The following is a 22,130-nucleotide window of genomic DNA, read 5'->3' as shown; positions in this document are numbered from 1 at the left end:
TAAGCTTTTAAAGCTTGTGGGAAGTTCTCCTTCTATAACCTGATAAGCTCCTGGCTGGGTGAGGCATTTGCCTTTATGGCAAACAAACGAAGCGTCCAATTTCCACGGCAGGAATTGATTTATGATGGATTGTAACGTGGACGGAGCAGAAACTGGAGTTCTAGCATTTGTTTGTAAGAAGACTGTAAGCCCCTGAGGATTTATTTGCTGCGAAGATAGGAGAGAAGAAAACAAATGGCGGTTTTGTGGAATGTGTGTACTGAAAACGAAAGTAGAAATGCTTACTAACGGCTAGTGTTGAAATAGAAGAAGATACATAGAAACATACTGACTAAACGGAAGACATGAGAATTTTATGATTTATATCTTTTCTTTTTCTTTGGGATTATAGTGATTTAGAAGAAAAGTTTTTTGAATTTTTTTTTTCTAAATATTTTTTTTTCTCTTGGTCTGTTATTAAGTTATTTTTTTTTTTTTAAAAAATGGCTTTTAAGCAAATAGTGCCAAAAGTGTGTCGAAATAGAAGATACATAGGAAGGGGCCGGTTTAGCTCTGCCTGGTAAGGCCTGTTATTAAGAACACAAAGCCTGCAATTACTGCAGGTTCGAGCCCGGCCCAAGGTTGACTCAGCCTTCCATCCTTTATAAGGTAGGTAAAATGAGGACCCAGATTGTTGGGGGGGCAATAAGTTGACTTTGTAAATATATACAAATAGAATGAGACTATTGCCCTATACATTGTAAGCCGCCCTGAGTCTTCGGAGAAGGGCGGGGTATAAATGTAAACAAAAAAAAAAAAAAAAAAAAAAAAGATACTGACTAAATGGAAGAAATGAGAATCTTATGATTTATATTTTTTCTTCTTCTTTGAGATTATAGTGATTTAGAAGATAAGTTTTTTTGAAACTTTCTTTTCTAATTTTTCTTTCTTTCTTTTTCTTGGTCTATTATTAAGTTATCCTTTTTTTTTTTTTAAATGGCTTTTAAGCAAATAGTGCCAAAAGTCATTAAAAACTTTGAAATTTCTTCAGCTCAGATTCAAAAATTAAAAGAAGAAATCAAAAAGGAAGTAAGAAATTCTTTACAGGAGTTTTTGGAGAGTCACTTTTTAGAAATAGATCAAAAATTTGACGAAATAGAGAAAGAGATGTTGGATTTCAAGGAAGTGGTGGAAGAGCAGAAGAGGGAAATGAAAATGGTAAAGGATGCAATTGCGCAAATATTAAGCTCTTGTATTCAGATGCAGGATGATCTTGCAGAAATTAATAAAGCTAATTTAAAGTTGCAAAGGAAAATAGAAGAAATTCAAAAAAATCAAAACAATTGGAACTTAGATAATCAGATGGAAGATATAAAGGCAAAGGTAGATAGGGCAGATGAAGAAAGAGTAATATTACAATATAGATTAATGGAATATGCTATAAGGGTGAGGGGGTTGAAACAAAATAGGAAGGAAAATTTAGAGATTTTTACGCAAGCCTTTGCTCAGATAAAGGGTATGGAGCCAGAAGATTTTGAGACTAATATTGAAAGAATTTATCATGTTAATTCTTGGTGGGCAAGACAAAATAGAGTACCTAGGGATGTGGTTATTTATTTTACAACTAAAAAGGTTAGGTATGAAATTTTGCAAGCCTTTTATAAAAATAAATTTCAGATATTGGGACAAGATATAAAAATGATGAAGGAAATTCCTCCTAAAATGTTAAGAAACAGAAGAGAATTTGCTTTTTTGTTGGATGAGTTTAAGAAATATCAGATATATTTTAGATGGGAAATATAGATGGGTTTGTCAGTGAATTTTAGAGGTAGAAAGTATTTTCTTAATTCAGTTATGAAAGCGAGACATTTTTATATTAATGTTTTAAAGAGTGGGAATCCTTTGTTTTTAGATGCTAAGTTAACTGGTTTGGAAATGATGGAAAATAGAATGGGAGAGGGGAGGAATGTTTAAGATATGAATAGGATGATTATGGTTAATTTTTGGAATTGATTTGTTTAGGATATAAATTATAGGATTTTTGTTATTTGCTATTTGTATGGTATAAATCTATGGGATGATATTACTCAATTGTGAAGGATGGAAAGTGAAATTTATGAATTTAGATAATGTGGATGTAATGATTTTAACTGTTTACTGTTATATTGTGGATGTAGTCTAAATGATTATTTGCTTGATATTTGATTGATGGAGTAGTATTGGAAGACTGAATATTAAATCTTATGACAATTGAAGAAATATATAAGTGATGAAAATTTGAATTTGAGAAGCTGGATTGTAATTTAAGAAATGGACTTATGAAATTTGAAGGAATATACAAGTGGCTGAAAAAAAATTGAACTTTAGAAGATGGACTAATTTTTAAAATGGACTGTAAGAAGAATGGACATTAAATGTTATGGCAATTGAAGAAATATATAAGTGATAAAATTTGAGTTCGAGAAGATGGACTGTAATTTGAGAAATGGACTTATGAAATTTGAAGTAATATACAAGTGGAAAAAAACTTGAATTTGAGAAGATGGATTAATTTTAAAAATGGACTGTAAGAAGAAATAATATGTGAAGTTGGTATTGTTTCTTTTCTTTTCTTTTTTTTATTATTCTTTCCTATCTTTTTATTTTTATTGTGAGGGGATCTATAGTTTTAAATTTTTTAAGGTGGGAGGTTATGTATATTTTGTATACTTTAGCTTGTGATTGTTGGTCATAATACCCTGTATTTGCTCTGGGAAGTCTGGGGGGGGAAGGGGGAGGAGGGGGGGAAAGGGGGGAAAATGAATCAACAAGTGATACATGGACTGATTATTAATGTACAGTAATTTTCGAAGATATGAAATTAAAAAATTTAAAATGATATTGGAGATGCTCGACTGCCATTTCAGGAAGAAAAAGAGAGAGGAGTAGAAGGAGGGAAGAAAGTAGGTAGGAAAGTGTAGAGAAGGAGGAGGGGAATAAGAGGGTTAGATAGGGTGGAAGAAGGGAGGAGTGGAGAAGGAGGAGAGGAAGTAGTAAAGTAAAGGGGATGAAGGATGGGAAAGTAGTAGAGGGTAGAGAGGGAGGTGTGAAGAAAGGAAGTGGCAATCGGGCAGGCCTGAATCAGTAATAAATAAAAATTAATGATTAATGATGGATAATAGTTTGTACATAAATATGATGTTGAAAAATGGAAATAAAAAATTATTTAAAAAAAAAAAAGACTTGTGGACTTCAACTCCCAGAGTTCCCCCCAAATGCTGCCTGAATCCGTTTCCGAGCCAACTAACCCCGCCCGGAGCGCCACCTTCCGATTATGGGGCGGGGTGGGGCGGGCCGAGTGTAAAATCTTCTACTCCCATTTCCGACATTATAATATTTGCATATATTTCCGTGGTCCAATCAGGCCAAGAATAGAAGCGCCCCTCCCCGCCGCGAAAAGGAGTGCGCAGGCGCAGCTCTACCCCGCCTGCTTTTGTGGACAAGACGCCCAATCAGAGGCAAGATCCCGCCGCCGTGGTAAGGTGATTGGGAGAAAGCCGGCCACGCCACGTGAGGGACAGCTTTCGGCCCAATGGCCAGGAGCGCGGCTGCTGGATCTGGCGCCGGCGCAGGAGGTGCCGGGCGAGCGGCACGATGGCTCCGAGCGCGGAAGGCGGGAGCGACACGCTGGGACGCGGGGCCCGCAAGGGCGTCCGGGCGGTGCTCCTGGGGCCGCCCGGTGCAGGGAAGGGCACTCAGGTGAGCGAGCCAGGCCGGCAGGGGGAAGCCTCGCGGCGCCTCTGCTGAAGCCCAGACGGAGCGGGCGGCCTTCCCCGACCCGCCGCCTCGGCGGACTCCCACAGCCCGGCTTGGAGGAGCGTCCTGCGTGGGAGGCGACCCTCTGCTCGGGCCGGCCGGGAGCTCTCGCAGCGCGCTCTCCACCTCAGGCCCAGCCGGTGTGAGATCGGTGGGCCGCCCGGCTGGTCTCTGCGGGTTTGCGTGTCTGGGAGGGGGGACGGGGAGGGGAGGGGAGGGGCGGGTGAGGAATGCCGCCTCGCGCCAGGCGGTGGGTCAGGAAAGTCCTTCCGGGGTGGGGGAGGGGCGGTTGGTTCTGGGCCTGCGCGGTGCGTTTCTCGTGCTGGGTGGGGGATTCTGGGAGTTGAAGTCCGCAGGTCTGAGAAAGCCTGGCCTGGCCTGGCCTAGAGCGGCCCCTCATTTTAAAACGCGGAATAAAAATGTTTTCTTCTTCCAACGTTCAGCGTCTTACAGCCCTGAGCTCAAGCCTGCAATGCCAAACCATCTTCGGGGCGGGGTTGCTCTTGGCGAATCCGGGCCCTTTCAGGCCTTTGCAGGGCTTCCTTTGCCCGTCTTCAGGCACCACAGAGGCCTTGAAACTTGGGCACGGTTGGCCTGTGCACCGCAAAAGAGGCACAGGCCTCGACCCTGAGATTTGGCCATCAGGCTCCCAGAGCCTGATCCTCCTGCCCCAGCCCAGCGTCAGATGCCCAGGGATCCCACACTCACTTGTATGGGCAAGATGTGCATAGCAAAAGAGGCGGCGTCTGATTTCCTTGCCCCCACCCCCGCCTGGGGGTGGGGGGGGGCAGGATACAGAACTGTTGTAATCCTCAAATTACAAGAGTTCCCTTAGCAGCCGTTCAAAGTTGTGACATAGCCCCCCTTCCCCCCAGTACTTACGACACAGTCCCGAGGTTACGAACATTGCAGCACCATGGCAGTTGTTCACCTTTCTACAACATTCAACCTGCCTGTTCCCCCTCTCCCAAACATCCCACACAGCCAGGTGTCCAAAACCACTGGGCCTGTGGAAACTCACTCACCTTGCAAAGATCTAGCGCGCTCTCCCCCTCTTAGCCTGCCTCTGTGCATTCGCAGAGAACAGGCCTAAAGCACTGCAAGGTCAGTAGCGTGAGATGTCGTGCTACTGATCTTATGTGATCTCGTATAACTTTAGGCCTCTGTTTTCTGCGAATGGAGGCCCGGGCTTCATTAATAATAATAATAACAACAGAGTTGGAAGGGACCTTGGAGGCCTTCTAGTCCAACCCCTTGCCCAGGCAGGAAACCCTGCACCATCTCAGACAGATGGTTATCCAACATTTTCTTAAAAATTTCCATTCTTGCCGACAAAGACGACAGGGATGCAAAAACTCCCTGTAGGCTTTGCTAAGCCTTTGCCGAAGTGTTTGCAAGCCAGTGGGACACTTTGAGGCAGTACGATTTTGCTGCCCCAAAGCCTTCCATCGGCTTGCAAACAGTTTGGCCACTGAGACTGGAAGCTTCTGGAGGCCATGATCTTGCCCGACTACAGGCACCCATCTGTTTTTGCAGAGAATGGGTGCCTGAAATCACGTGAGTCACGGCCCCCAGAAACTTCCAGTCTCACCAGCTAAACTGTTTGTAAGCCGATGGGATGCTTTGCGCTGCCTCAAACTTTCCTGTCGGCATGGAAACATTTTGCATGCCAAGACTGGAAGCTCCTGGGGGCTGTGATCTTGCGCAGCAGGGAGGCTGGAGAGGAGACAGCTTGCTAGTTCTTTGCAAGGTAAGTGGCCCGGAGCGACAAAATGAGGGGAAGCAATTGTGGGGAGCAGGGAAGGCCCTGGGTGATCTTAAGCAGGTGACCTGTTCCCTCACTAGGCCCCCCATGGCCTTCACCACCCTGAGATACCTCGTGTGCACTTAACGACCTGCGCATTCAATTAACGAACGCGTGGGCGAAAGGGAGCTTTCATGTTCATTTTATATGATTCTTTCCAACAAATCCTTGGGTTACAAATGTAATTTGAAGGCTCCATTGCATTTGTAACTTGAGGACTATCTGTTCTTTGTTGTCCTGACCTGCTAAGGACCAGGAAGTGAGGATAAATTTATCCCTCTGAGCTTTTTGAAGACTTCCAAAAGAATGCTGTTGGGAACAGGTTATTATTGACCCTCTTGGCTGACTGATCAAGCAAAGCTTTATATCTCCTTTGATATTTATTTTCTCAAAGGTTATCTATAGCCCATAAAAATGGAAATCTTTAGTGGAGAAGGAATAATGAAGTATCCCTTAATATTTTCTTTTTTTTAATTGTTAAGATGCAAAAGAAATTAATCTATTTCCTCATACTAAATCAAGAAGCCATGTTCTTTAGTTCAACAATTTATAGCTCCATTTGCACCAAAAAATAAAGCACAATAGAAGTACAGGTAGTTCTGACTTACAACGGATTGCTTAGTGACTCTTCAAAATTACGATAGACCTGAAAAAACTACTTTAAGACCCGGATTTGAACTTGCTCCATTCCCCCTGTCTCTGATCACATTACTGCATTTTAGGTAGCCAGCCTGAATTTACGGCTGTTCATAGCAAATCGCAGTCACAGAACTGTGATTTACAAGATTTTTGTGTAATTGGCTGACAAACCATGTTCAGTGTATAGTCCTTAATGGAACTACATCGACACGATGGGAAGAAAGCGGTGGTGAACCCCAAGGTTCCATCTTAGGCCCAGGACTCTTCATTATCTTCATCAATGACTTAGATGAAGGAATAGAAGGGGAACTCATCAAATTTGCAGATGGCATTAAACTGGCAGGAATAGCCAACACCCCAGAAGATAAGCTCAGGTTTCAAATGGATCTGGACAGACTTGAACAATGGGCCCTATCCAACAAAATGAAATTTAATCTGGAGAAAATAAAGGTTTTACACCTGGGCAGGAAAAAACAAAGGTACAGGTATAGAATAGGTGGCCCCTAGCTCAATAGCAGTAATTATGAGAGGGATATTGGAGTCTTATCATTTAAAGTCCTATCATTTAAATAACCATTTGTCTGACATGGTGTCGGGTTTCCTGCCTGGGCAGGGGGTTGGACTAGAAGACCTCCAAGGTCCCTTCCAACTCTGTTATTATGAAATATTAGCCAACAGTGTGTGGCAGCAGCGAAAAAAGGCAATATAGTCCTAGGCTGCATTAACAGAAAGATAGAATCACAATCACGTGAAGCATTAGGACCAGTCTTTGTAAGACCACACTTGTAACATTGCATCCAGTTTTGGTTGCCAGGATGTAAAAAAGATATTGAGGCTCTAGAAAGTACAGAGTAGAACAATACAGATGATTAGAGGACTGGAGGCTATGAAGAATGTTTTCAAGAATTGGGTATGTCTGTCTAGTCTAGAGAAAAGGACTAGGGGTAACGTAAGAGTATTCCAATATTTAAGGGGCTGCCACAAAGAAGAGGGGAGAGGTCAACTTATTTTCCAAAGCATCAGCGGACAAGACAAGAATAGAATAGAATTTATTGGCCAAGTGTGATTGGACACACAAGGAATTTGAAACAATGGATGGAAGCTAATCAAAGAGAGAAGCAAGCTGGAATTAAGGAAAAACTTCCTAACAGTGAGGACAATTCACCAGTGCAAGAGCTTGCTATCAGAGGCTAGGGGGGTGGGCTTGGGTTTAAGAAGAGACTGGACAGTCACTTGTCTGAAATGGTAAGGGATCTGCTTGAGCAGTGGGTTGGACTAGAAGACCTTCAAGGCCCCTTCCAACACTGTTTTATTCTGAGATTGGCATTCACTTCCTGTTTTCAGCAAAAACTGCCCCACAGTGAACAATGTGTTTGCTTAATAACCATGGTGTTTGCTTAATAATAAAGATTTTGAAATTGGGCACAATTATGTGGTAATCTATTCTATGATCATTGTGACTTATGACCAAAATTGCAAGCTCAGTTACAGTTGTATTACCTGTAGATAACCATCATGGGGGCTGCTGACTCTTCCTTCTTGTCCAGGCTCCTCGGCTGGCTGAAACGTACTGTGTTTGCCACCTGGCCACAGGAGACATGTTGAGGGCGATGGTGGCTTCAGGCTCAGAGCTGGGGAAGAGATTGAAGGAAACAATGGATGCTGGGAAGCTGGTGAGTGAGAAGCGTGGGTCCCTCTGAAGTAGTTTTTGGGCTGCGCTTTCCAAAAGTTCAAGAAGAAAAATCCTTTTGTCTGCTGAACGTTGAGATTCCCAGCAGTTGACTTAAACCAGACCCTCCTGTCCTGTCACATTCTTCCCCAAATAACAGGCCGCTGGGGACTTGCAGGGCAGGGAGAAGCATCATGATCTCATTGCATGGTGACATGATGCTTCCACAGGTGCCTCTGAATGGACAAGAGTCCCACCAGGTCCGACTCTGGGAAGGGCCAGGGCTTGGGAAGGCTGTGATGCTGGCTTGCTCTGTTCCCGTAGTATCCTTTGCTCTTTGAATTAAAGGCATTGGCAATCATCCCCCAGACAGGCAGGTTGAGCAAGGTTGTTGTAAATCAACTGTGGCCTTTCTCTGGAGAAGATCCAGTTCACTAATAAAATTCAATTAAGAAAATGGAGTGGAACTTGAAAACCCTAATTATACTGCTTTTCTATTTTTAGGGATGGGTGATTTATTTTATTTTTAGCAGTCCTAGTGCTGAAAATATAATATTATTTTCTTCATTTCCTTCTACATTTAGAGCTCAGATTTATAAAGGTCTGCAGTGCAGGTTATTTTTGTCTAATGACAGCATTTGGGGTGGGCAACCTTATGGCTAAGTCCAGCATTATGTGGCTGTGCCAAGTTAGGGCAGCCGCGGCGGCAGTTGTGGTTGGCATCCTTAGGCCTGTCATCATGGGATGCCATTTGCCATCTGAATTGACTTTGAGGGAAGCTGCCAATGGCAGGACGCTGCAGCCCTCATAATTGCGAGCTCCTGCCAAGCGTCCCTGTCACAATCTGACTATGAGGACACTGCAGCAGCTGCAATTGACAGGGACCAGTCCTCAGTCTCCCTGTTTAGTGCTGCTTGATTTCAGATGGTCGTTGAGTGAGTGGTTGCTAAATGAAGGCTAAGGAATAATCAGCAGGAGAGAGATCTGCTTCCATGCATCACCTGCGTCATAAATATTTCTTGCTTTTAAACCTGGCATTTCGCTTTTTGTCATTTGAAGGTATCCATGCAACATTTCTTACAGAGTTTTGCAGGGAGCCTGTAATGGCCGTTTCTTATTTATGGCCTTCATTTGGAAGTGTCATTAGAAAGTGTTGCTGACGTGGGTGGATGGACTAGATCAAGTTTGGGAGGCGAAGCTCCTTCCTCCTGGACAGCTTCTGAGGTGGGGCTGACCTGGGAGACACCTAAGAGTTAGAGGCCCCAGAGCCTCCTTTCTAGTAAAGGGTGGGGGGTGGGGGGCAGCATTTCTGCATTGGCTCAGTCCATGGGGAAGAATTACTCAGTCTTGAAGTCTGGGACAGAAACATACTGTATAGTCCTGACATGTAGAGGTTAATCAAAAATTGAGTGATTTGAACCTTGAAATTTGTTACCTTTGCAAAAGGCCAAGGGTGGAGAACAGAAACTGGCTACAAAGACCAATGGTGGCTGGGATCACTTCAAAAACACAATTTTCTAGTGGATTTGGGTGGATCCAGCTGCTGCTGCCGCTGCTGCATCCAGTGGGTTCCCCCTTCCTCTTTTATCAGGTGAGCGATGAAATGGTGGTGGAGCTGATTGAGAAGAACCTGGAGACCCCCCTCTGCAAAAATGGTTTCCTCTTGGATGGGTTCCCTCGCACTGTGCGACAAGCTGAGATGGTAAGTACTCTCCTTGGGCTCGGACATCACTTGTGCCCTATGCAAAGCGGACACCGTGTGCGTTGCCAGGACTTCAAGGAGGTACTTCCTGGGAGGGGGCCTTAGTTAGCCCTGTCAGAAGTGCCAGGAAGAGAACGTGCTCTGCCTTTGACACAGACTCTCTCACACACCCGTTGGCTGGCTGCACGTGTTTGCAGAGTCTGTGAGCCTCAGTGTCAATTAGCTCACTAGGCTTGCCTCCTTTTCACAATTTTACAGCTGGACGAGCTGATGGGGAAGAGGAAAGAGAAACTAGATTCGGTCATCGAATTCAGCATTGCTGACTCCTTGCTCATCCGGAGAATCACCGGACGGTAACACTCATTTTCCTTGAGGGATGTTGCTGTCTTAGGCAGCTTTGACAGCTATCCTACAAGGCTGGGGGCAGAGTGTGCAGGGGTTTCTTGTAAAGGAAAGTTTGCCTACTTAGAAGTATCTTTTATAGCACAAGGGGAGTGGATCATCCCGATGTAGTCAGAGACTAAATAGGAAATGCCTTGAATCCTACATAGGGAAACCTTTAGTTACGCTGCAAATGCAAGTCGTGTGTGTGTTTGCCTTGAGTATGTGCCAAAAGAAAATCTTCCATCCTCAGGGGCCTTGCATCACTGCCTGGATTTTACCAGTGCTGCAGTGATGTTCCCAACATATTCCCTCTTCACAGCCTTCTGTTCCTTTTCATTTTATGAAAAAATTCTTTCCTAACCCTTGCAATCCCGCAAAGTTTTTAAATTTTGGTGCTTGTAGATTAGCTTTGCCCCATGTCGTTGCTGCAGGTGGAAGATAGGTGAGGGTTTTCTGTGTTTCCCTTCCAGGCTAATCCACCCAGGAAGTGGCCGTTCCTACCACGAGGAATTCAACCCACCCAAGGTCGATATGAAGGATGATGTATGTGTCTCTCCCTTTGGGAGTTTGTATTGAAATGCTTCTAGTTGATCTTAAGCCACGGGTGTCAAACTCAAGGTCTGTGGGATGGAGCCGGCCCACAGGGTGCTTAGATGTGGCCCACAGGACCGCCCTGCAAACGGCGAAGGACTGCCTCTGCCAGGGAAAACGGGGCTCTGTTTCTGCTGGCAGAGGCCAGCAGGAGGCTGTCCAGGTTGAAAACTGGTCCGGGGGAGGCCACTTGCTGCTCCTCCAAGCTCTGTTTTTGCTGGCAGAGGACTAGCAAAAAAGCCTAAAATCAAAACAAAACAAAAGGAGAAATGTTCCCCCTTTTGAATTTGAGCATCCAAGAAGGGACGGAAAAGGAGAAAGGGAAAGAGGAAAGACAAAGAAAAAGAAAAAGAAGGAAAGATGGGAAGAGAGCAAGGAAGGAAGAAGAAGGAGAGAGGGGAAGGAAGAAGAAAGAATGAAGAGGGCAGGAAAAAGAAGAGAAGGAAGGAAGATTATAATGAGAGGGGTGGGGGGGTCTGAGGGTAGTCCTGCCTTAGCACATGGCCACCAGCAGCCCAGCTGCCCTTTTGCCATCCCCTTGTCTCCTCCTGACCTCTCCTGGTGGTCTCCCATCCTATCGCTGAGGATGCTTTGGTTACAAAGCCAGGTCTCCTCATAAGGAGATGGAGTGGGTCTCCCTCTGACCCGCACACTGTGCCCTCCTGCACACACCATGAGCAACCTGGCCAAGGAGAGTGAGCACAAAAGCAGCAACAGCCTCGAGGAGGAAAGCACAACTGGGTACCCCTGGGGAAAACAGGGCTGTGGGGTCCTGGTGCCCTGGGAGCTCAAGGGCTGGGCTGGGCGCTTGCCCCCCACTTCCTAGGGCTCTAGATAGCCGGTGCCACCATCCGGGGGTTGTGTGGCTTGAGAGGGATGGCGAGGCTCCTCTGGAGGACAAACGTTTGGCCCTCGCCCTGGTCTTGCCTTCCTTTGCTAGAGACGATGAATGATGTTGAGCTGAACACGCCACACACACCCCAGCCCCCCTCCCCCCCCGAGGTCAGACACAACTGTAATGTGGCCCTCAATAAAGTCAAGTTTGACACCCCTGCCTTAGGGTATCTTTGGGTGCTGGTGGGCTTCTAGAATTGGATTCTATATTTCTTTCTAGCTGCTTTGCTTAAGATTTCCATCTTGGTTGCTGTGAATGGATCATTCGAAACCGAGGGGCAATTCTCACAGGCTGATAGCTTTTGAATAGATTCTACAAATTGGGTGACTTATGCAGTACCATTAATTGGCACAAATGGTGCTTTTCAAACTGGGATAGTGATCAGTGTCAAAGGAGGGTCACTTCAACCTTTTCTTGCTGTGGGGAGGCAAACACGTGAGGTAACTGAATATTCTCTGGATGATTTTGAAGAAATCCTTGAAAATGCAGATGCTATGAAGTTTGGATTGCAGAAATTACAATAATGTACACTAAGTCCTGTGGCTGGACAATGCTGGGACTTGAAGTCCATAGATCGTAAAGTTACTAACTTTGAGAGACACTGATCTGGACTATTTGGTAATTTGTCATTACCTTTTGAGCTCCAATGATGATTAGCAAATTCAGGATAAATATTCAAAATAAATTGTTACTTCTGCAAAGCAAGATATAATTGATGTATGAGACAGATGTGATTTTTACATAGCTCAACTTTGTTGCAAGGTTTATTTGTATTTTTGGGTAAACTTAAACATTGTGCACAGAATTCTTCCCCTCCTGGTGTTGTGGGAGCAAGGCCCACAGCACCACACAAGTCTCCCACCCCCATCACCACACTTATCAGTTTCAGCAGGAAAGAAATAGCCTGAGTCTTTCCGGAGGATAATTTCTTACCATTTCCTAATTTCTCCTGACCTTATGTTTTGTTTTTTTTGTTTTTTTTTGTTTACATTTATACCCCGCCCTTCTCCGAAGACTCAGGGCGGCTTACAATGTATAAGGCAATTTCTTAGAAGCATCCTGTTTCCATGTCTTCTAAGGCTTGGGACAGGGTTACCTGAGAGTTTTTCCAAGAGTCTCTACCTATCCAACCTGATCCAGCAGATTGGGAAGGCTGCAGATCCCCTCAGCCGAAAAGTGGTGGCTGGCAGGAACTAGAAGATGTTCTTTTTCTGCAGTGACCCCTGCTCGGTGTTACATCCTCCCCTTGGAGACCAGAATGGCTCCAACCCTGTTAGTCTTTTGTAAGGCCCTAAAACCTGGCGGTGTACTTGAGCCTGGATGGCTGAATGTGCTAAGAGCCCAGTTTCCTTGCTGTCCTGCTAACTGGCTTTGGTGTATATTTATTTTGGATGTTTTTATTGTATTAAGATGTTCTTAGGTTTTTAATTTCAACGTACTTTTTGAATTGCAAACTCTCCAGAGTCATTGACTGAAATGGTGGCTATAGAAAATTCATTTAGGAACCAATGAATATGCCAGAGGTAGGAGGAAGATCAGCCCAGGAGCTGTCATTACCAGTCAGCTTCCAGCTGGCTCCCTTCTCTGGATGACCGTACTTACAAACCAGCTGTTGGGAGAGGGCCCAGTGGCTGTACAGGCAGGCCTTGGCACACCCACCTCACCGGGTGCTGCTGTGAGGACCCTCGTTGTAGAGAGTGGCCAGCTGGAGGTGAATGGTTCCAGTGGATTGGTCAAACAGTAATTGAGCCTGGCAATTACAGTTGTAAGTCATGACGGTCATAAAGAGGGTTGTCGTGTGATTGGACCCAATCGTACCATGTTTTAAGGGGCAGCCATTACATGAACGCTGCAGGCATTCAGCAAATGCCTCAGTTGTTAAGCGAGCCTATTGTTCATTATGGGCTGGTTTTATTGGAACCGGGAAGTAAATTCTGGTTCCTGGCAAAAGCATCGTGAATTGCAGTTAGGTGACCGTGGGCACTACAGCTGTAAATGAGGACCAGTTGCCCAGAATGCAGCCCTGTGACCACAGGTGTTGGGTGACATCAGAACTTTGAAACTGGGTCATAAAGTAGCTTTTCGGAGGTCTGTCATGATTTCAGATGGTCACTAAATGACTGGTAATGTGTCAAGGAGTACCTGCAAGAGTTGCCCAGTTCTCTGCCAGGCCGAGTCACTGACTCCAGTAGTGGCTTCAGGCTTGGCAGAACAAAGAGGCTGAGCACTTGGGAATCGTCTCACCAGTCTCAGCAACAGCTCCGTGGGGCTTTGTGCCTTCAGCTGCTTGGGGTGGCTTGACGTCCATGTTGCAAAGGGTCGGGTGCCAGGCGGTTGCTCAGGTGGGTCCTTGGCCGGTGCCCTCGCTGACAAATGGCTCCCTTTCCAGGTCACCGGGGAGTCTCTGATCCGTCGGTCAGATGACAACGAAGCAGCACTGAAAACACGCCTGAAGGCTTATCACACCCAGACCTCACCGCTGGTGGATTACTACTCCCGGCGTGGAATCCATACAGCTGTTGATGCTTCCCAGACTCCAGATGTGGTTTTTGCCAGCATCCTGGCAGCTTTCTCAAAAGCAACAAGTAAAGACCTGGTTATGTTCATATAAGGCTCTTCTCTTCCTTTCTTCTCCTTTCCTGTCCTCTGGGGTCAGCAAGAAAGAATGCCGCGGGAATAGGAGCAAAGCAGTTGTGGAGAAAGGCTGTACAAGCAGTCCATTAAACAAACGCGTGACTCTTCATTTGTAACGTATATTTCTTTTTTTAATATATGGGAACTCTCTTGGGCTGTGTGTATGCAGCTGGCCAGCAGGGGCCGCACTGCACTTCAGACCTGGAGCCTGGAAACCTATACAGTCAAAGGCAAGAAGGGCACTTGACATATCGGCAGAATTGGTTAAATCAGGAAATGGCTGCAGTTTCTGCTTTTCCGCCTACGGATCAACCTTTACAGCAGTCCTGAGAGTCCCACTTGAATAGCAGCGGGAAGGAAAGTGGCTGGCCACAAGTCCTGGCTCTAACTGCAAGCATGGAAGGCTGCCTCAGCTTAAGAGGGAGGCTACAGAAGCAGATGTGATTCAGAGGTTTGAATTATTCTCCTTTTCTGCCTGGGTCAAGTGGAACTAACTGGCACAGCATAAGATGCCCCAGGGCAGCGTTTGTCCCACGCAATCAGAAACCGGAGATGAAAGAAAAAGCTTTTGTAGGCAGCACACAATTCATAGGCTGCTTTATCTATTCCATTTTTTAAAAAAAATAAAAATTCATGTGATTATGGTTCTTTAGAAGAAGTGACTTGGAGATGGGAAGTGGGCGGTAACATTTCTAAGGGGTTGAAGAGTGGATATTTTAAGTAAAATGGGGAAGTTGGTACAAAACTGCCCACTCTGGACAGTTTCTTTAGAGGGTACAAAGTACAGATTTTTTTCATGTGGAATTCCAGTGAGGAGGAATAGTTTCTGAGGTCAATAATCGATCTGGGAGTTCCACATTGGTTATGTGATGATGTCATCACATAACCAATGCAAGAAAGCTGGCTCATGATTTCTGAGCTGCATCGAGGCCAAGTGGTCGTGCCATGGGGGTCAAAGCCACAGAACTGTCTGGCAGTTAAGAAGCAAAAAAGAATTTTTTTTCTTTTGGGGGTGTTCCTTGGAACCCTGATACTGTCCATTCTTCCTACTTGGGTCTTTGGTAAGCGTTGAGCATCCTGGTGTGTTACAATTTGCTCCTGGGACGGAGTGGTTGCTGGTCGTCTGCCTAATGCCCTTTTGTTGGGTGAGTCCAAGGGGCCCTTCCCCTTGTCTGTTTTTGCCTCTTGGGACTTTTGGCTAAGAGCCTCCGGCTGCCCTTGAGCCAGCCTGGGCTCTATTCTCAGTGGCCTCGAGATGTGCTGCAGTTCCTTCCTCATGGCCAACCCTGCAGCATCTGTCAACAAGCAGGGAGGGAGCTCCTGAACTTTGCCTCCCTCTTGGAGGCTGTTGGCCTGGTTTGGCGCAATGCTCCTTGACTTCCCTGCACTTCAGACCGAATGCAAAGACAGAAATGCTGCCTGAGAGGATTGTCAGTAGCCAGTTGGGTCAGAAGGGCAGCCAGGTTTTATTAGGATTGAGAAGCGGAAGAAGCACTTCTCTCTCGGCTGACCTTCGTTTTCCTTGTCTTCCTTTCTTTTTTCCTCCTGTGATTTATGTTTCTCTTCTTCTCAAAGAGCGAAGTTCTCCCTTTGAGGAATTCTCAGCAGCGAAAGCCTTCCCTTGCTGGGCAAGGAAGTGCAGCACTCCAAACATCATAGGTCACAGAGAGTTTTGCAGCCTTTAAAAAAAAAGGAAGGCAGTGAATAAACGTTTCTACTAGAAATTACTTGTTTTAGTGACATATTTGCAAATCGGTGATCATTCCCAACTTTAAAGATGCAAATGTGACTTGGATGGCCACATAAATTAATATAATAAATATATAATAAATAATAAATACCTTGTGGACCTTAAGGGTTCCAGCTCCCAGAGTAGTTAACTGGCAGCAATTCCCTTCCCCACAAAGGTTCAAGAAGACAAATGATTTGGGGACCAAAGGCAGCTGGTTAAGATAATCAAAACACTTCTGAATTTCTGCTCCAATTTTACTTTGGCTTTTCTCAGTGGTTTTAAAGAACATTTCCATGTCAGATGAGTAAGTAGCCTTTGAAGAAGAAGAGTCTTCAACCTTTTCAAGCAATCTGGTCCCCATTTCTGCAGATTTATTGGCAAGATGGGTTCTCTTTAAACCAGGATGTCTGTCTTGGGAACGGTTCTCCCACCCCCCAGGGAAAAGGAAGCCTATGTGATGCAATGAGCAAGTGCTGTCTTCTATTGGCCAGTACGGTCTTTGCCTTAGTCCCTGGGAGTGCAGGCAACGCATCTTGCAAGGAAGCCGATGCAATGAAGCAGAACTTGCAAGAGGAACTCTCCCCAGCTTGGGTCCCTTTGGAAGTTTTGAAACTCCTAGTCCTGGTGACCTTGGCAACACTGGGAATTCTGGGGATTGCAGTCCCAACATGCTGGCAGGCCATGTGAGATTAAAAGACTGTTTTTTTTCTGAGATGTCTGATTAGCATAAATGCCATTTTTTGGCCAAATAAGGGCTGTGCTATAATTAATGGCAAAGAGGGAGCTGGGGCTGTTCAGACAGATGGCAGATTAGTGACTCCCTGACATGCTTGCTGCAAATTGCTTTTGTGTGCATTACGAGATGCCCTGAGATAAATGCAACAAAAGGCAGGGCCTATTTGCTTCCGAAGAATAGAGCCGTTCAAGCGCCTGCTTTGCTTCTGAGCTGCACGTCTCTGCTGCCTGACTGCTATAAACTATGGTTTGTTACGAGTTTTTAAGGATTGTTTCTCTTCTTTATGTTTGTCTTCATTTCAGCCGCATGATTCCAGACAGCAGACAGCCCACGACTGCATCAAGCACCTCATGTTCAACAACTGCCCACCCCCCACCCCTCCAGCTTTGCTCTTGGAAGAAAGCAGGGGTGTGTGGGTGGGATGGAAGGCCTCATCAAAAGGGGGAAGGAAATTGCCAGAAGTTTGGGTTCTCTCCAAAATTGCACTAGGGGTGAATCCTGTTTTTTAAGAAAAGCAAATCAGGGAGACAAGAATAAAGTGTTGCTGCAGGCTTGAGGGGCAGAGTGCTTTAATTATGGAATCAATTATTTGCAATCTTTGAAAGGGGAATTTTTAGCATTTAGGAAAGCAGGATCTAGCAAGCTTGACTGCTGATAGTTCTTTTTCTCCTGACTATTTCCAAGGTTTTAGATAGCTGGCCTCTCTGGTTCTGTTCCCAACATGTGTTTGAGGCTGCCATGCATTGGAGCCTCCTTTGCCTCCTGACCAAGTGGCTTCTCTCGGCTGGAGAACCCTGGGTGGAAAGATCTCTTTCAGCCGCCACTCTGCAGAGGCTTCCAGTAGGCAAGTCCATACAGTGACTCTTCTAGGAAGCTGTCTTGGAACTCTTCTTGGGTCAAGTGAATCTCATCCTGGCCGCTTGGTGAGCTAAAATGGACTTCTAGCAGTCCACGAGGAACGGCATGTTTTAAGCTATTTGTAAGCAGGGAGCAAAGAAAGCAGCTTTTCTCAAAGTTTTTAATCACAGGCGTTTGAAGCCTTTGCCTTTCTGTGGCTAACATTTTTTTTTTTATTACATGGACACTTCCTCCCTCAAATATTGAAGGCACAAAGCCAAGAACCTCCTCCTATCTCGTCCCACCTCTCGCCCGGAGTGGTTGCCAATTTCTACTTGTTCCTTTTCCTTTCTCCTGGACTCTGCAGCCTCAATAAAGTAGCTGTCTATATTAGACCTGAACCCTTTGGTGACTTGATTTTGGGTGCGGGCTGGCAGAGAGATGTTCATAAGCTTAGATGGAAAGGGATAATCTTTTAAGTAGGAAGTTTAATTATGGATGAAAAACTAATTCCAAGCCTTTTGATTATGATTCTGACCAACAGAAAAGTTCCCAGTTGCTTGGCTCATGATTTGTAGAACACAGAATTATAAGAGTTGGAAGGGACCTTGGAGATCTTCTAGTCCAACCCCTTGCTCAAGCAGGAGACCCAATACCATTTCAGACAAATGGCTGCCCAGTCTCTTCTTAAGAGCCTCCAGCGATGAAGCACCCACAACTTCTGGGGTCAAGTAGTTCTACTGATTTCTGTCAGGAAATTTCTTCATTCCAGTTTATCTCCTTGGTTACTTCCCAATCACTGTTTCGTTTATTGCCTTTTGGTACTTTGGAATATAGTTTGTCCCCTATAGTAGCGTTTGCTGTTCTTTTTTTTTTCTTTTTTAACAACCCTGTAATCCTTTCCTCAGGGTGGAGTCAGGGCAACTGAATGGAGCTGAGCATTTACTGGCTGGATGCCCTTCCTGACGTCTTGGTGGTGGTCGCAGCAGATTTTTTTTTTTTTTTTTTTGCACCCAGAGAGAGAAATATCTGCTGCTACCTAGGATTGAACTCACAGCCTCTTGATTGTGAGGCGAGAGCTCCACTTCCAGGCCACTATGCTGCTCAAGTAACACGCTGTCCTTAATTTACTACAAGTTTTGCTTTGCTTAAATTCCAGAAGTGGTTTTGAGGGTTGGGGTTCAGCCATATGGCATGCATTGGAAGCATCTCTAAGCAAATGCAGAATACTTTCTATGTTGCGTCATCTGACAGTTAGAAACTTCTGCTCCTAAATGCTGGGAAAGCCTATCAAAAATCCACTCCGTCCTCCGTCCCCCCCCCCCGCCCATATTATTCTGTGGAGTCAACATGGTCAAGCTGTGAAACAAAAGACCTACCTCAAATTTTGTCTTGATGATCCATTTGCTGACTGAGAGGAAAAAAACTCTCCATCTCAGAGGGCCTGCTGGAAAGAAAGAGGAGGAGGAGGTTCTGTGCAGAGTCTCCTCATGGTTCTAGCAGCCTTCCCCAGCCTGGCTGTGTGGGATTACAACTCTCGGAATACCTAGCCAGCGCTTGGTCATGGCAGGCTCCCCCATTGTCATGTCCTCACAGGTTGCAGAGTGACAAAGTCAAGAAACTGGGATCTTTTCTGCCTCCTTTGGGTCCCATCTCCCCAAAACACTCTTCCCTCCAGCCCAGCTGTGCTCAAGGGGATAAGGAAGGGCTCAGAAATTGGAGCAGCCTTCAGCTTCCCGGCTTTTTCCATCCTCTTCCAAGATCTGTGCCTTATTTACTGGGTGTTTGGGTGACAAAGAAGAGAAAGAAAGATCTTCCTCCCGGGACCTTTCTCAGGTGGCAGAAAAACCTATTCCATTGATACAAGTACTCCTTCCCTTACAACCATTCATTTAATGACCATTTGAGATGATGACTTCAGTGAAAAATTGTAACTTATAACTTGACCTCACACTTATGACCATTGTGGACACATGATCAAAATTTGGTCACTTTGCAACCTTCATATATTTGTAATGATTGCAGGAGCCAGGGGTCATGATTGCTATTTGCAACCTTCCTGGGGGCTTCCAACAAATACAGTCAATGGGGGAAGCCATATTCAATTAATGCCCATGACAAAAAAAGTTACTGAAATCGGCCGCAGCTTGCTTAACAACTGCATCACTTAGTGACTGGCCACAATTATGGTTGTAATGTAAGTGAAGGATTACCTGCATTCATGCAGCTGTAAGCACATGCATATTCCCTGCTGGCATCTACAATTCAGGTTACCCTTAACAAACCCAGAGAGGGAATTTGCAACATGGCTGTGGCTGATAGACCCGCAGTCTTGCTTCCAGTAGCCAGGACTCCAGTCTGGCAGAATAGAGTAGCAGAGTGTAGCCACAGTCCTTTCATGAAGGCTTTAAGAAGCTCACAAGCTGCAGTTGCCAGAGGCGGTGATGATGCTGAGGTAAGAAGGACCAAAAGATGGAATTCCCCACTTGCGCTGCCATAGCAACTGTTTCCATGGGAAATGGCAAACATGCGGTAGGGAGTGTGATGAATGAAGGAGAGGGCACTATTGGCTGAGGAAGCAGCAGGAGCGGCTGGGGAGAAGGGATTGCTCTTGAGGAAAGCAAGAGCCATCAAGAGGGAGATATCTAAGCAGTGAGGAAAATCCTCCACCGTCTGTCCCAACTTGGTAGCAGGGTGGACTCCCTTCTTCCCTGAATTTTTCTAGGTGTGTTTATAACTTTCCCCGTCCTCAGCTTATTTATTTATTTATTAATCAAACTTATATACCGCACCATCTCCCGTAGGACTCGGGGCGGTTCATAGGCATATTAAAACAATATAATAAATAAACATTAAAAACCCAATTAAAACTAAATATTATGATAGCCAGATCACTAAAAACGGTAAAAAACCGGTTAAAAACCCATTAAAATTTAGCTAAAACATTTTATTCTTAGGCTAGTCCAGCACGCTGAAATAATAAAGTCTTCAGTTCACGTCTGAAGGTCCGGAGGTCGGGGAGTTGTCGTAATCCCGGAGGAAACTCGTTCCACAGGGCAGGTGCCGCCACAGAGAAGGCCCTCCCCCTGGGGGTCACCAACCTACATTGTTTGGTCGACGGCACCCTGAGGAGGCCCACTCTGTGGGAGCGCATGGGTCGTTGGGAGGCAATTGGCGGCAGGAGGCGGTCTCGAAGGTATCCCGGTCCTAAGCCATGGAGCGCTTTAAAGATGGTAACCAAAACCTTGAATTGCACCCGGAAGGCTACCGGTAGCCAGTGTAGACCGCGCAGGATGGGTGTTATATGGGAGCAACGCGGTGCTCCCTCTATCACCCATGCGGCCGCATTCTGGACTAACTGGAGCCTCCGGGTGCTCTTCAAGGTGCTCTTCTCCATGTAGAGAGCATTGCAATAGTCCAGGCGGGAAGTGACGAGGGTGTGAGTGACCGTGCGTAAGGCGTCCCGGTCAAGGAAGGGGTGCAACTGGCGAATCAGGTGAACCTGATAAAATGCTCCCCTGTCGACGGCTGTCAAGTGATCCTCCAAGGACAGCCGATCGTCCAGGAGAACGCCTAAGTTGCGCACTCCCTCCCTGGGGGTCAGTACTTCCTCCCCCACGGTGAGCAATGGTGTAAGCTGACTGTCCCGGGACGCCGGCACCCACAGCCACTCTGTCTTGGAAGGGTTGAGTCGGAGCCTGTTCCTCCCCATCCAGATCCGCACGGCCTCAAGACACCGGCCCATCACCTCAACGGCTTCATTGGGGTGGTTCGGGCCATATGAGTAGGGGAAAAGTTCATCCTGGAAGGCAGCAGGTTTATTTATTTATTATTTATTTTTGTCACAACAGTATGCATAAGCATCACACAAAATGATTATATAGTATATAAACATATATATGAGGAAATATAAGGAAGTATAAGCATATATATATAAGAAAAAAAAACCAATAGGACAGGAATGGTAGGCACATTTCTGTGCTTATGCACGCCCCTTATAGTCCTCTTAGGAATGGGGTGAGGTCAATAGTAGAGTTTTTGGTTAAAGCTTTTGGGATTATGGGAAGAGACCACAGAGTCAGGTAGTGTGTTCCAAGTATTAATAACTGTTACAGAAGTCATATTTTCTGCAATCAAGATTGAAACTGTTAACATTAAGTTTAAATCTACTGGTTGCTCTTGTATTATTGCAATTGAAGCTGAAGTAGTCTTTAACAGGAAGGACATTACAATAGATGATTCTATGAGTTAAACGTAGGTCTTGTCGAAGGTGGCAGAGTTCTAAGTTTTCTAAACCTAGGACTTCAAGTCTGGTGGGATAAGGTATTTTGTTGTTTTCAGAGGAGTGGAGAACTCTTCTTGTAAAATATTTCTGGACACGTTCAATTGTATTGATGTTAGAAATGTGGTGTGGGTTCCAGACCGGCGAGCTGTATTCAAGAATTGGCCTAGCAAATGTTTTATATGCTCTGAAAAATTTATGAAAAAAATTATGAAAAAACTGAAAAATGTATGTGTTATCCAAGTTGCTGTTATCCATCAGTGCTCTTCCAACATTGCAAAATTCTCCTGTTTGTGGAGAGAACATTGTGATTAACAGGTTAGTGAAGTTGGGTGACATGCTTGTTACACAATTGTACGAAGCCCTCAAAACTGGACTCAGGAAACAGTTAATCAGTCCTTCCTCAGGAAACGAAGGAATACAATACTGAGTGGGATGTTATATTGTTTCC

General features: G+C 45.4%; 1 protein-coding gene across 2 annotated transcripts; it reads left to right on the top strand.

Annotated features, from left to right (window-relative positions):
- The first annotated feature begins 3,559 nt into the window (after positions 1-3,559).
- Positions 3,560-17,792, top strand: AK2 (adenylate kinase 2). Of its 2 annotated transcripts, XM_058195771.1 has the most exons (7): positions 3,560-3,717; positions 7,765-7,890; positions 9,478-9,588; positions 9,847-9,941; positions 10,443-10,515; positions 13,848-14,043; positions 16,863-17,792. In XM_058195771.1, the coding sequence occupies exons 1-7, from the start codon at positions 3,613-3,615 to the stop codon at positions 16,868-16,870; spliced, it is 714 nt and encodes a 237-aa protein (XP_058051754.1). In that variant the 5' UTR covers positions 3,560-3,612; the 3' UTR covers positions 16,871-17,792. The 2 variants fall into 2 exon arrangements, with proteins under 2 accessions (XP_058051754.1, XP_058051753.1); XM_058195770.1 differs by lacking the exon at positions 16,863-17,792 and having other exon boundaries at positions 13,848-14,201.
- Positions 17,793-22,130: the final 4,338 nt, after the last annotated feature.

The sequence above is a fragment of the Ahaetulla prasina genome, chromosome 10 (assembly GCF_028640845.1).
Source record: "Ahaetulla prasina isolate Xishuangbanna chromosome 10, ASM2864084v1, whole genome shotgun sequence".
Lineage (NCBI taxonomy): Eukaryota > Metazoa > Chordata > Lepidosauria > Squamata > Colubridae > Ahaetulla > Ahaetulla prasina.
Note: the sequence above shows the minus strand (reverse complement) of the source record. Positions and strands in the feature narration are given on the sequence as shown.